The 15,125-nt window shown below is 40.2% G+C and overlaps 1 protein-coding gene across 1 annotated transcript; it reads right to left on the bottom strand.

The window, feature by feature from the left end:
- Positions 1–198: 198 nt before the first annotated feature.
- Positions 199–13,425, bottom strand: nfs1 (NFS1 cysteine desulfurase). Its single transcript, XM_034205649.1, is given in 19 exon segments — positions 199–1,800; positions 4,599–4,688; positions 5,008–5,091; positions 5,432–5,460; positions 5,462–5,482; positions 5,484–5,517; positions 5,701–5,791; positions 5,794–5,806; positions 6,537–6,697; positions 7,120–7,262; positions 9,229–9,289; positions 9,292–9,313; positions 9,397–9,411; positions 9,413–9,550; positions 10,061–10,140; positions 10,612–10,615; positions 11,031–11,147; positions 12,218–12,279; positions 13,075–13,425. Coding segments are annotated over 19 exon segments (1,326 nt in total). The 5' UTR covers positions 13,172–13,425; the 3' UTR covers positions 199–1,736.
- Between the last annotated feature and the right edge of the window lie 1,700 nt (positions 13,426–15,125).

The following is a 15,125-nucleotide window of genomic DNA, read 5'->3' as shown; positions in this document are numbered from 1 at the left end:
TGATATGTAACAACACATACAACTTATGTAGTATTATTAATAAAGCATGGTGCTATTACAAAGATTAATTGTATTTTATGCATTATTGTCCCTATTTTTTTTTATGTGTTTATCGGATTCTTGTTATCCAGACCAAATACCCCCTCAGTAATTGGATGGAAGTATGTAACACCCTGATACAAATAAAAACACATTTTATTGCATGACCAAAAAGCAGAACTTTATTGAAAATAATGTATATGATGAGAGTAACGCTAGAAGACAGTAGACAGAGTTGAAATATTTCAGGAACACAATACAAGTCTTTTTTAAAATGCTTTTTAATCCAGTTTGGTTGTATACTTTCAGGATCACCTACAGATTCCCATTACAACCATACTAATTAATCTCAGTGTTCTGTCATTGTTTCTCAAAAATCAGTTGAAGAAAATGTAAGGCTAGAGTCTTGTTAGAGTGTTCCAGACATTAACTCAAAATCAAAATTGCAGCTCCTAACACTGTGAAGACTGCTGATAAACTACATAACGACACTTTTGATTTAATACTGAAAAAAATCTAATTATAAAATAACTGTAATTTGAGTTCTGAGACAAAGAGGAGAGTCTATTACAGGAGAACAGAGCAGGAGACAATATGTGAATCATCATATTCTTGACTAAAAAAATAACAAGCGAAGCATTACATATTTAGACAGCTCAGTACATTTCTGTCCCGACGGTTCAGTTTAGACCCCAGCCTCACTGACGTACACAGCCCATCATCGTTCCTATTGTATTTCTGCTTAACACCTTTTCAAGAGCCTGTATCACAAAGCGAGGCAGCTGTCTTCCTGACGTTTCTGGTGTAACAAAACTGGCTCACAATCAGGTTAGATCCCTTTTCCTAACATGGCCTGCAATGCTAACTGACCTTAGAGCAAGTTCACTTCAAGTAGATCAAAACCGACCAATCACATTACAGGAAAAATGGGGAACAAGCAGAGTCCCACAATGATTAACACAGCCTTCCTTTCATAATTGTAAATATTAATCCTATCAACAGCTTCTTCATTTATTCTAGCCATTATATAGTTTACCTCACTGAAAACCACATGCTGCTGCCTCCATATTCTGGTTGGCAGTCATCATTTTAAATTTCATTTAAACTGTTGTTCTGTCAACTGTTGGGACTTAATATTTTCATGTTATTTTTTGGCAAGGCTGAATAACGCTTATTAGTTGGTTGCATTTAAATTGTTGTTCTGACTACGTATTTGTCTCAACTCACATGGCTTATGTATGTGTCTGTTTTTGTTTTCTATTGTCTAATGTTGATGTTATATCAATGACTTCATGGTTTTGATTTCATTTAACAGGCTGTAAGTAGGTGGTTTTCTTAATTTCAACATGCTCACAGCTGGGTTATGAAACCCAGAGATAACTGAAAGTGAAGCTAGGTATCCCAAAGAGAGCCAGGACAAGATTGACAGACTTTGTGATACAGAACTCAGGTGTTACAGAACAACACAACAACAAGCAGAGGCTGCCACATAAACTCTCCAAAAAAATAACATCTTCTGACAGCAACGAGAGGTATTTCTACGCAGCCACAGAGCTACAAGGTACAAACAGACTTCAAGTCGGACAGGAAGTTTGTGCGTGTTGTGTACGGGAAGGAAAGCTAGTGCATTCCCAGATTTCCCTGGAAATCAATTGCCATCGACGTCTGCCAGGAAATAAACAGGAAGTGGGAGGAGTCTAGTGCTGCGTCCACTTGATGCTCTTTAGATCGATGCCTTCTTGAACCATCTCCCACAGAGGACTGACAGACAGAAAGAGATAATGATATTAAAACACATTACAACTTATATCTCCATTGACATAGAAATACCCAGACAGAGAAACAGGAACTAATGTATGCATCATGTATGAGTCAGTATAATAACAACTTCAGTTTTATCCATAATTTCTATCAGCCATAGTCACATTTTTCCCACCAAGTTAATATCCGAGTTCTGGGTACAAATGCTGACACTAAAAAGCCGGATCAAGAAACACAAGCAGTCAGGACCGACCTGAAACCATCTCTTTCTAAAACCGATTATTTCAAAATGATCCCCACTCGCACAGGATACTCTTTGCAATTCTTCTCAAAAGTTGACTGTATTTATGTGTTATAAACTCCTAGTGTTCTTATCTCTCCATGGTCGTTTACTCATCACTACTTGGTTTGTTTAATCTCTCAACAGGCGACATAAATAGGTTGAAACAAATATTTTTAAGTAGTAGGATTTTTGGTGCTAAACTGCCTCATCGGTCTTGTATCTTCTGTAAGAGAGCAATTTCGAATCCTTCGATTTTGACTGGTCGTTGACTGAACATCATGCATACTGTTTTTTTTTTTACGTTTAACTGTAAGCAAATGTTGTTTAGCCAGTGTTGAACCTTGTCCAAAGCATTTGAGAGACATTATTTATTACTCAGGCCACCCAAAACATAAATGTTCACATTGACCCAACTGATGATAAGTATATATGTAACATCTGGGTCTGATTGTGATGTTTTTTGTGATTGCACACTTCCCTTTATGTATTTGAGTCGTTTTCTCTTACATGACTTCTGCCTATGTATCCGTTTGTTCTAGGTTTCTATGTGACTGCAATGCCAACATTTTTCTAATGCAAAGTAAGGACAATAGGTACATTTGACCTTTTACCATTGATCTCTTACAAAAACTGTATGTTTGTCTAACCAAAAAGATGTTTCTAACCGTCTTGTCAAATGATCATATCATCATTTGAAACATATAGTCTGATACTCTGATTGCACTTTACTCTGTTAAATTGTATTTGTAGTCTTCATCCATCCAATCTTCTCCCGCTTATCCGTGGTCGGGTCGCGGGGGTAGCAGTTCCAGCAGAGAGCCCCAAACTTTCCTTTCCCTGGCGACATCAACCAGCTCTGACTGGGGGATCCCAAAGGCGCTCCCAGGCCAGTGAAGAGATATAATCCCTCCACCTGGTCCTAGGTCTACCCCTTGGTCTCTTCCCAGCTGGACGTGCCTGGAAACACCTCCCTAGGGAGGCGCGCCCAGGTGGCATCCTAACTAGGTGCCCGAACCACCTCAACTGGCTCCTTCAATGCGAAGGAGGAGCGGTTAAACTCAGAGTCCCTCCCGGATGACCGAACTTCTCACCTTATCCCTAAGGGAGACACCAGCCACCCTGCGGAGAAAACCCATCTCGGCCGCTTGTATCCGCGATCTCGTTCTTTTCGTCATGACCCATCCTTCCTGACCATAGGTGAGGGTAGGAACGAAAATGGCCCGGTAGACAACGGTGCGGTAAAGCGACTGCAGTACCGCTCCCGCTGCTCCGGCCCATCTCACGCTCCATTGTTCCCTCACCTCGAGAACAAGACCCTGAGATACTTGAACTCCTTCACTTGGGGTAAGGGACTCATTCCCTACTTGCAGTGGACAGTCCATCGGTTTCCTGCTGAGAACCATGGCCTCAGATTTGGAGGTGCTGATCCTCATCCCAGCCGCTTCACACTCGGTTGCGAACCAATCCAGTGAGTGCTGAAGGTCGCAGACCGATGAAGCCATTAGAACCACATCATCTGCAAAAAGCAGTGGTGCAATCCTTAGTCCACCGACTGCAGACCCCCTCCTCCATGACTACGCCTCGAAATCCGATCCATGTATATTACAAACAGGATTGGTGACAAAGCGCAGCCCTGGTGGAGGCCAACCCTCACCGGAAATGGGTCCGACTTACTGCCGAGGACCCGGACACAGCTCTCGCTTGGGAGTACAGAGATTGGATGGCCCTGAGTAGAGACCCCCTCACCCCATACTCCCGCAGCACCTCCCACGGCCGTCTCCAAGTCTACAAAACACATGTAGACCGGATAAGCGTATTCCCAGGCCCCCTCCAGGATCCTTGCGAGAGTAGAAAGCTGATCCATCGTTCCACCACGACCAGGACGGAATCCACATTGTTCCTCCTCATCTGAGGTTCGACATCGGCCTGACCCTCCTTTCGAGTACCTTAGAGTAAAAGGGGAACCACCACCCCGGTCTGCCACTCCTTCGGTTTAGTCTTGTTTGTGTTTAACAGAGACAGGCGTTAAGAATTTACATTTCAGGAGGGCAAAAGGAAGTGTGAAAGGTGGATTTGAAAATGGTTAAGGACAAGGGGGGTTTTTATGGTTTAATGATGGGATGTAGGACCAGTTGGCTGTTTCCTTTCATGAGTATATAGTGGGACTGTAAGCTGTGTTCGGGGTGCAGAACTTCTTATATCCTCTGAGGATGATGATGTTACTCTGTTCCTGCATTTGAGATCTATTTCACTTGTATATTGACTTTCTTTATTACTCTATTAAATATAACAAAAGATAAAACTGTGACCATGAATCATTTATCAGTTTCCCTCCACACTAACCAGTGAGATAGTTTGACTGCTCATGTTTCTTTCCGTTAGTCTTCTTTTGACTGACTGTGACCCTTTTATTGAATATAACTTTGGCGAGTTATTTTTAACCGATTGAATCGATGATGACCGAACTAGCGGAATAATCTGTGTTAGAAAAAAACACAGATGCAGTTGAACTCACCTCATCTCTCTGAGCCTGTTGACCTGGTGAATACATTTCTTCGCTGTGTAGTCCACCTCTTCTTCTGTGGTGAACCTGCCAATACCAAACACTAACACACACACAAACAAGAAAGACACACACGTTTACATATAAACTCCAAATCATTCATCTGAATTCAAACCAAAGAACAGAAAATCACCTCTAATTGCTGATGTTCAGACAGATGTTTTAGTCTTTGAGATTAAAATTAAAAAAATGCATTTTTGTCCATAAATCTCTGCTTTTTCAAAAAAATGTTCCACAAAACAATGATTTGGAATTATGAACAGGATCATTTTTCTGGATTAAGATTTTTGTACTCTACATTTTTACTCTATTCTAATTCTTCTGGCAATACAGAATACGGTGATGATGTCAGCCTTTGTACCTGATGGAGGAGTGGGCGAGTTCTTCATCAGTTCCGATCGCTCTGAGGACGTACGACGGCTCCAGAGACGCTGACGTACAGGCGCTGTGAGAACACAAACAATCATTTCATTTTTGTATATGTTTTCACTTTGTGCTGTGGAGTTTCACTGATCAACAATTGTGTTTTCTTACCAAAATACATTGTTTTAGTGGCAAAAAAATTGCATTATCTGCCGTTGTTGCATACATTTTAATAAAATGTGTCTGATTAATACCATTTGTTTTGTTGATTGACTAATCAATTGGTTGATTAATCATGGCAGCTTTGATGGGACAATAATTATGCACACATACATAAGCATCCAAAAACACAATGGTCAAAAACTAAAGGGGTAAAGTTACATTTCTAAGAATCTTTTCATTATATAAAGTGTGTGTCTGACCTCCCAGAAGACAGAGCGATATCCTTCAAGCGCCATCAGAAGACTCTCTCCTCTCCACATAGGCAAAGGACAGGTTGACACACAGCCTGAAACACAAAGACAAACAGTCATGTCGCTTGACTACTGTAATAAGAACATTTTTGTCGACATCACATGTCAACATAACCTCTGACTTTTGGTTCAAGCACTTTCAAACTCATGTATTCTGAAAATTCAAGCATGTCACAGTGGTGTGTTTTTTGTGCAGAATTTCACTTCTGTGTGTTTACCGGGGCTATCGTTGTTCTGCATCTCCATTCATGATCACATCAGGGAAGCTCGGACATGATTTTTGGATCAGACGATTAGCCAGCATGGATCTCTGTGGTGGTCATACTGCAACAGAAACACACACATGTATTACCAGGATTTTGGAAACATTTTCCTCAATAGCCCTTTCTCAATCGTCAGCTTCCGCCTCCTCGGGTAGTGACCCGGAAATCGATTTCAGCGCGCCATGTTGAAGCACATCTAATTTCTCTAAATGCACTTCGAGCATCGAGAGGGCTCTCTGGAGGAGCCTATAACTGAGGATACACTGATGTATCCTCCGGGGATGTCTTTCAGGCCAACAGTGATGTTTAAAAGGATGCGTGACGCACGGCTTGGACATTATCTAACCAATGACAGCTCTGCATACGGCATCCACTGAATATTAAGCTACTTATGTTTTTAATAGAATTGCTTTAATCACGACACGATGTTTACAGTGAGAACAGCTGCTGAGGGTCAGTGCAGAAAGCAGAACAGTGAGTAATATACATCCCTCAATAATATATAAACAGGCCTAAATTACTCTCTTTATTTGTAGGCTTTAGTAGATATATACAACAAGATAGATATCTTTCTAAAACCATATAGTGCTTCACATAATAAAATACACAACGGCTGTAGCCTGATATATATTATATGTTGTAGGAGCTGCAGGTGGTGTGTTGTACAGTGTGCAGGAGTGTGTTGTACAGTGTGTAGGTGCGTGTGTGTGTGCGTACATGCGGTGGACAGACAGATCTCAGTTGGTCTGACATTTGAATTGAGAAAGGGTGTTTCAGGTATGCTTGTATACCTCCATCTCCTGCTGTGCGATGCTGCAGGCAGCTCCCAGCCCAACAGCCAGAGGGGTGGGGACGGTGCCGGAGCGCAGCCCCCTCTCCTCCTGCCCGCCCCCGTTCTGCAGCGGCTCCATACGCACTCGGGGACGCCGACGCACGTACAAAGCACCAACACCTGTATACACACACACATACTGGCAATGTAACTTCAAAGCAGGTCCACTGAAAGCACCACAATCATCACAACTGGCCTCCCATGCTGCTTACTCTTTACATGTTTTACTTACAATTTCACTATAACTGCTTTCACCTGTTACATGTCAATGACATTTTATACACTGCTTAAATCTCTTCAAATATTTGTCAACACTTGACAGCGTTTGCACTCAAATTGAAACTTGAGCTTCCTTTGGCACTTTCACTTTCTCTCAGTATTTGGATTGCATCTGCAGCTTAAACAGTGTCAGCCATTTCACATTTCAAGTTGTATGCAATTGGAGAGTACTGTGAAACTGTCACATTGATGCAATGAGCTGCATTAATAGACTGTCTAATGAGATAACAGTTAAAGGCATATAGACCAATGCTACGGCTAACCTTTGGGGCCGTAGAGCTTGTGGCCGCTGATGGACATCAGATCAATCTTGTTGTCTGTGACGTCAAGGGGAATCTTCCCAACAGCCTGAGCGGCGTCAGTGTGGAGGAAGACTCCCTTAGAGCGACAAATCCGACCTGTGGATGGAAGGAGTACAGATTAATTATTTAACAGTTTCGATAGAACACTAAATTAAATCACAGACTTAAAAACGTAAGTACAGGAATCTGATGAAGGATCTATATCAAGGGGTGCCCAACCTTTTTTGAACCGAGAGCTACTTTTAAAGTTGCTAGTCTGCCGAGATCTACCAGTCCAAATAGAGAGGCGTAGCCATTACTGACAGCCTACTACCAGGTAAATACACACTTCTACTTGTATAAAACTGACCTTCGTACGATTAATACTTCATAAAATACTGCAGATCCTTTATCTTACCTCTTTCTAATCTACACACATACAAGTATTCAACTGAAGTTACACTAACAGTGTTGTTGATACAGAGTTGGAGTTTATTCACACGTCACAGTGGGTAATGTTTAAGAAACATTGAACAGTGCTGCCACATATGACACAGGGAAAAAAGAAAAGACTCTGAACCCTTTCTTTGCCATTATATAAAAATAGTGTTGCTACAAAAGTATAAATTAGGCTTACTAATAAGACAACTCAGACCTGAAGCTACACAGGAATCTGCTGCCAAAGTGCAATAAAAAAAGATTATCTAAAAAATGTATAGAATCAAACCCTTTTTTTGTTGCATTTTAGTAGATTATCAAATAAATGCCTTTAAAATAGGATGCAAGCAACACTAGCTTCTTAACCTGAATTGATAATAGACTATAATCAATTTAAGTTTGCATTCTTATACCATTTTGTACAATAATTATAATGAATAAGTTCAAACTTACAGCTGATTAATAACGGTATCTAACTTTAGTTTTTATTCTATCAAAAACCTGTTGAAATGCTTCTGTTATTTTTTACTGTCCCCAAAAAGCGCGTCGGCAGCCTCCAGGAAAGCTTCTTTCACAACTTCGCCGTCTTTGAAAGACTTCATGTGTTTTGCAAGAACGTGACTGACACGATAAGATTGCTCTGGTAGCAGCCTTGCTCTTGTTGTTGGGCCCTGGTGAAAATGGACTGCTGTGCATTTAGCTGTGCTCTCAGGCCCCTCCCCTTTTGGAGCGTAGGGCAGAATTAGGATGGGAATTCCGTCTCGTAGCGTTTGTGCACTGTTTTGAAATGCCGCTCCTAAATGACCCTTCTTCGATTAAAGCCACCGCTCGCACTGCAGATGAGACAGATGGACTTTGAATTGGAATAGATACAAAAATAATCATCCTCCCACTCGGAGTGAAAATTATATATTTTGGGCTCTTTTGCTTCTGCCATAATTGCGGTCTTGTGTGTGTGCGGACTGTCACTCCTGTTGACACGGACAACGTCAGCGAAATAGTGCCCACTGCCCACCAGCCACGCCCCGACACATGGGGTCACGCCTGCCAATCACAAAGCTTTGATGCGTTCAAGTGCATTATTCTGGCACAGGAAGATTATAGTTGTTCTATTTTTAGACACATCTCGCGATCGACTGGTTGGGCACCCCTGATCTATATGATTCCTCTCCTCTAACGTTTGGCCTTTAAAACACACAAAAAAAAAAACAGTTTAAGATGTAAATATTTGAAAACGCTTTCTTGGGTGCAAATGTATCAATATATTTTAAAACTCTGGTTGCTTCGTATTTGCGTCCAGTTTCAGCTGCATTCTGTGTATGAAAGTGTTATGCAGATATAGATTTATTATTTGTAAAATTGAGTATTTGGGAAATTATGACCGCAATTTGTGCATGCCCATTTTAGTTTTGAGTAATACATTTGCACTATGAAACAACAACAATTGTGGACTACTGTCTAATGACTTTGTGACTTATCAATGCTGCACCTCTTCAAGAACAAATGGAGGTGTCTGCTGTGACCAATGTTATTGAATCTTGGATCTCAACCTGGCCTGGGTCATAGGTGAAACACTGTATGTGGTCATTCTAAAATGTGATTCCTGCCCAATGTATGGAGCGAATAACGTGGTGCCATGCTTACCAATCTCACTTCATGGGCTGATAGACTCCGATCTCGTTGTTGATGGTCATCACCGAGAGCAGAGAGGTGTCGGACGGATGGAGGCCTCCAACAGCTGGACACACACACAGTTTTTTATAGAAACAATGACTTGTGCATCTTGTCTGTACTCGCTGTGTATGTTTACTCTGTGTTTACCTCCAGGTCCACCAGTTCCGTTCGACTGGACTGGCAGGTAGGTGATGCTGAATCCTTCAGACTCCAGGACACGACAAGAGTCCAGAACACATTTATGCTCCGTCTGCGTGGTGATCACATGACGCTTCTTGGTCTTGTAGAACCGTGCCACTCCCTGCAGGAGAGGAAGAGGCAGGGTTAGCAACTGACTCTAAAGACTGGGCTAAAACTCAGTGTTGTTTTTCACTGTACTCAAAAGCAGGTATCACACATTCGAGTAGAATTTGTTTCCATCCACTACCGTTATGTGATTATATGGGATGTGTTCACTAATGTAAGCCTATTCTATTCATTTAGAAATATATTAAAAGTGAACTAATCGAGGGGGACGCAGGGCAAGGGAGTTGACATTTGTGAAACAATTTTTTTCTTTTTTTATAAATGGTTTGTGTCCTGCCTCAGTTTTATTTCATCTTCTCTATCATGAGTATAAACTGCTCCACAAAAAGGGCTGACAGTTGAACAGAACTTTCCTCTTAGCAACCAAAATCTTTGTTTTCCTTTCTCAATAATGTTGTTTGTTTAAAAAAAAATGCACCACAGGGCAAGAGAAAATATAGCAAAGCTCAGAGCTATTGTGACCAAAAGCGAGACGGAGTGATGAAGAGGAGGAGCTGAGTGAGACCTTGATGGCCATGTTGTTGGACTCGGTGGCTCCGCTGGTGAAGATGATCTCTCTGGGATCTGCTCCAATCAGATCAGCCCCTGCTGCTCGACGAGAGAGAAAACACACAGTCAGTTTCTCTTTCTCTCCAATTCAGAGTTAATCAAATGATATACACACTAAGTACACATTGTACGTAACAAATAAACATACAAAAATGTAAAAGCAAATAATGGTTTACACCATACTACACAGTGTATTGTTATGAGCAAAAATTGTTCAGAAACAGGTTACAAAGTATTTATAAAAGAACCAAGTGATGCAGGGATGATATATTTTTTGGCCAACCTGGCACTTAGAATTATCCTGGTTTGCTCAACCAAATGCAGTTATTGTTGAATACTAGAGAAATAAGTTCAGTGGCAAACAAAAGGTTTTTGATAGTTACACATGTAGATAATCCTCATGATTAAAACCACTTGAAAATAAAAAAAGTAAAATAACTTTTGTTAAGCTATAAAAAAACTACACAATGGCCCTTTGACCTAAGTCACCACCACTAGCCTACAGACTTTGCTTGCTTAACCTTTTCTACAAAATCCTTTCTTCATAGTTTGCCAGATCACAAATAAAAACACAAAAAAACTGTAACGGCCGGTAAACCTCTTAAGTCTCATTTAGCCATCACTTTTAAATAAAAGCTTCATAAGTGGCATTTACAGACATTTCATTTAGTAATTTAACGTGTTGTATGGAGTCATCTAAACATGTGTTTACCGCAGACCGTGTTTCAGGCATCTTACCAAAATCCTATTTAAAAAAACATTTATTATGAGATGAGGGAACCCGAAATGTAAACTGCTGAGTCATTTCCTGGATTCAGGACTCATTCCTGCAGCAGACGATTATATAATGGGTAGACATTTACTAGAGCTTTTTGAAAACCTTTTTTTCTGTTTTTGTATAACTTGATTGTTTCTCTAATCCCTACCTTCCTGGCTGTCTCCATGGCATTCTCGCTCTCCCATCCAAAGGCGTGTGTTTTGGAGTGAGGGTTACCGTAGTAATTGACCTGGAAGGGCAACATGGCGTCCAGCACCCGGGGGTCCTACCCAAACAAATACATGTGTAAAAAGTCATGTATTGATGCAAGATCAAGTGCATGCATGTATGGGTAACACTATGTATAAATTGAGGCACATGCATACAATAAAGTAACACTGTAAACATGTCATTTGTTTGTCTTGTCTTTTTGATAGCTACAGTATGTCTATGATTGTATTGTGTCCGTCTTGAAAAATGTGTAATAAAATCTAAATATATATATAAAAATAATAAGTCAAAAGTGGCAGTTAGGCCCCTTTCACACCAACGCGGTTCCCGTTCTAGCTCTGTGCTTGCGCTCTTCTGGTTCGGATTCGGAACCAGCTTTTCTTTTCAACCGCCGTTATAAAACACCGCCCAGAGCCCGACTGGTGCTGGCCCGCGGCTGCGTCATGACGTCACCGTTTACGTTGCTGATTTTCTTCCCAACGGCGCTCACAATAACAACAATGTTGCTTTTAATCATACGAAGCCAGATTAAATTAAATAACTACTTCTCAACCCTTGTACTTTTCTCCGGAGTGCCGTGGTTCATTGTTTATTAATGTGGTTCAGCGGCATTTACCGACCGCTGCAGTGCTGCCCGCTGTTTTGCATGTATTGATTCCATCCGATAGCTGCTATAATACAAAACGTCTGCCTGCTCTCCACAATGATCAATAACAGTGAACGGATGATCAAAGTAAGGTACAAATAAACAGAATCACCTAAGCCTGGTTAGTGTTGCCTGACTTTATAAAGTGTGTGGTTGCGTTCAAGTCATTTTGCTCAGCACTACTGCTTGCTACAACTTTTATTTGCCAGGTTGATCCCGCCCGTGCTCCCGCCTCCGACGTATGCGGTTCTTGCTTCTAGGCCGACAATTTTTTGGAGCTTGCAGCTTGGTAAAAACCGGTTTTCGAGGCAAAGACCCGGCTCCGCTGCGGTGTGCACAGGAAAAACGGGTGCTTATCAGGCTCTAGCTCCGAACCGGCCCTGGAACCGCGTTGGTGTGAAAGGGGCATTAGGGTCAGTTACTCATCGGGCGTCCTCTGATGACCTTGTGACCAAGACAATATGATTGGTAGCAGTTACCATGGGTGTGGTGGCCTGGAAGTCCATGTAGAGGGGGCGCAGCTCATCTTTCTCCATCAACTCTACAGCACAAAAATAAAAATAAAACTCATTACAAATGGCCTTTAACAACATCATTAATAAAATAATAAATTCATGTGAAATGTAACAACATTTAAAAGGTAAACAAAAGTAATTCAGTTATGGTGTCAGCTTTTAAAAACGTTGTCACCCTTTAAAAAAAAAAAGGATACATAAAATAGTAACTAAATAGGCATACCTTCATAACCATGAACAATGTATTTGTTAAGTGTTTCATTTATTGTATTTGGTTATAATAATGATAATCCATTAGATTTTCAACACCAAACGACAGCCAGCTGTTTTTTCACAGTCAACCGTTTAAAACTGATCTGCAGATCCTGGACCAAAACACTGCATTGGATAACAGTCAGGGTCACGCCATTACTTAACTATTTCAACTTTATTATTTCATTACATTTGGTGTTTGTATTACTTCTCGTACACCTTTTATTCATTACTCTTTTATTGGTTTAGGCTTAAAATGTTGAGCAAGCTTTGGCCCAATACGCTATTTCAGGATGAATAAAGTTATACTTATTTTATTTTTAAATGACTAAAAATATGATATTACGTTTAAACATTTCTGTCAATTAATTTTCTGTCATTAAACTTATTCTCGAGGACCTGTTGTTTTGAAGTCATGTTGCATTTTTAAGGCCTTCTTCTCACCTTAAAAGCAGTGATCACATAACGTTACATCAGTTATATGTTGTGAAGTACTCAACTGCGTCACTTTTGGATTATTTTAATGTTAGCTGCTATGTGGCTCTAATAATCAGCTAACGTGCTCTTACCTTTCGGTTGAGAGCTGGCGGCTCTTCCCAGCCAGAGAGGGAGCCTGGAGGCTGGCCTGAGCAGCAGCGAGGTGACGGTCCTGCCCTGGGAAAGCATCTGGAAGGTGGGTTGGTTTCAGCTGGAAACACGCTGACCTCCGGTAACAACAACACGCTGACCGTGAACACTGCACTGGAGTACACCGGTTAGGAACCCGTATGACAACCTGGTTTACTTGGAAGAAACGGATGGGTTCACGATTCAAGAATAAATGTTAACGTGAGAGAAGTTTGGTTTAGTTTGAGAAACGTTGTCCCGTTTTAGTTTATATGCATGTTTTGCTATGAATCGCTGTCAAGGTAGACATGATAACAACTAGCACTTCCTGTAATGACTTTCAAAATAAAACGTTTTATCACTTAAATAAAGGTATAAGTGATACAAATAGTTTGCACGGTTGTTGATGCAGAGGAAATGTGGTTACTACGGCAGCTTAAAGATATAATTAGAACAGATGAATATAGAGATTAAATAATAGTTTAAATTAAGATATATATATAAACCGATATTAATGGAGTTGAATTAAAAAAAAGTGGAAAACCATATGAAGACAAAACATTGCAAGTGCATGATGTGCATCAGACGAGACGCCAGACTTATCAAAACATACTAACTATGATGTATAGTAGGCTAGTGGCAGTATCCTATCCATTTAAAAAAATTAAAATACTCTTTAGGTAAATGCTCAAAGAAGTATGTTTTTTACCATAGACTGTATGTTTTTTACTCAAACGGTGTAATCATAAAATACTATTTTTCATTTATTTTGTGATAACTCTTGTTTGTCATTCAATATTGAAATGTTTTGTATCGGGTTCTTTATTGTTCTCAGTTTGCATACGAAATGTTCATTAATAAAATACAAATAAAATTACATTAGATTATTGAAACTATTTTACTTTCTTTAGTTTGCCTTTGTCCTCTGCAGCTTGATCCTGTGACTCTCTGCAGCTTGACGCAGCTCGGTGTTGCTGTTGCACAAGACACGGAAGCGGGGGGTGGGACTTCCTTTTAAAACAAACTGAGCTATCATTGGCTGATTTGCGTTGTTTTGGTTCCGTGCGGGGCCTATACGTGTCGTGTGATTGGTCGGAGCCAGGAGCTTATGAAACGTGGGTTCAGCCTCCCACAAAGTTTAGGTAAAACCTTTATATATACAGTCTATGGGTAAAACCTAACTAACAGTCTATAGTCTAAGGTTAAATGATTTACAACTGGAATTGTCCTGTGAAACTCAAGATTTTCAAAATTGTGAGATCGTCTCAAACACAATTCAAGCGATATATTGAGATAGTCTAGGAATTAAGCAGCTTTTCAGAATTGTTCAGACGGATTCATTAATATGCTTACTTTGTAATTAGCATACAACTATCTGAACAACTGTCACACATTTTAAAAACATTTAGGCAGAGGTGGGCGAAGTGCTGAGATATTTTTAATAGTAAAAATTACTATCACAGTGTAGAACTAATCTGTTACAAATAGTCTTGCATTCAAATGTTAAAAGTACAAAAGTATTACTATCAAACTGCACTTTAAGTATTTTCTCTACAGGACCGCCCATTTCAGAATTATATTTATTGTATTATTGTATTACAATGCATCAATATGTTAAACACGTTCATCAGCTAGTGAATTTGACCAAGTGGTCAATAAGGTTCATCTTTATTACTTGTATTATCAGATGATGTAATGGGGCAATTGAATTCGAGTATGGAGACGTAAATGTACTTGCTGGCTTTCTACCAATGCATATTTTCGGCGCAGACTGAAAACTCATCTCTTTCGACACCACTTCGAGTGATATAATTATTAACAAAGCACTTATATACTAATAAAGGACTGGCTTATCTATAGCCAGTTGAGTAGCACTTGAAATGTTTGGCTCTATGAAACCTGATGTACTTATATGATTCTGTTTTCTTCAAGGTTGTGTCTTCCTGGTCGAATGCACTTATTGTAAGTCGCTTTGGGATAAAAGCGTCAGCTAAATGCAATGTAATGTAATGTA

The sequence above is a fragment of the Gymnodraco acuticeps genome, unplaced genomic scaffold (genome assembly GCF_902827175.1).
Source record: "Gymnodraco acuticeps unplaced genomic scaffold, fGymAcu1.1, whole genome shotgun sequence".
NCBI lineage: Eukaryota > Metazoa > Chordata > Actinopteri > Perciformes > Bathydraconidae > Gymnodraco > Gymnodraco acuticeps.
This window is presented reverse-complemented; position numbering and strand designations above follow the sequence as displayed.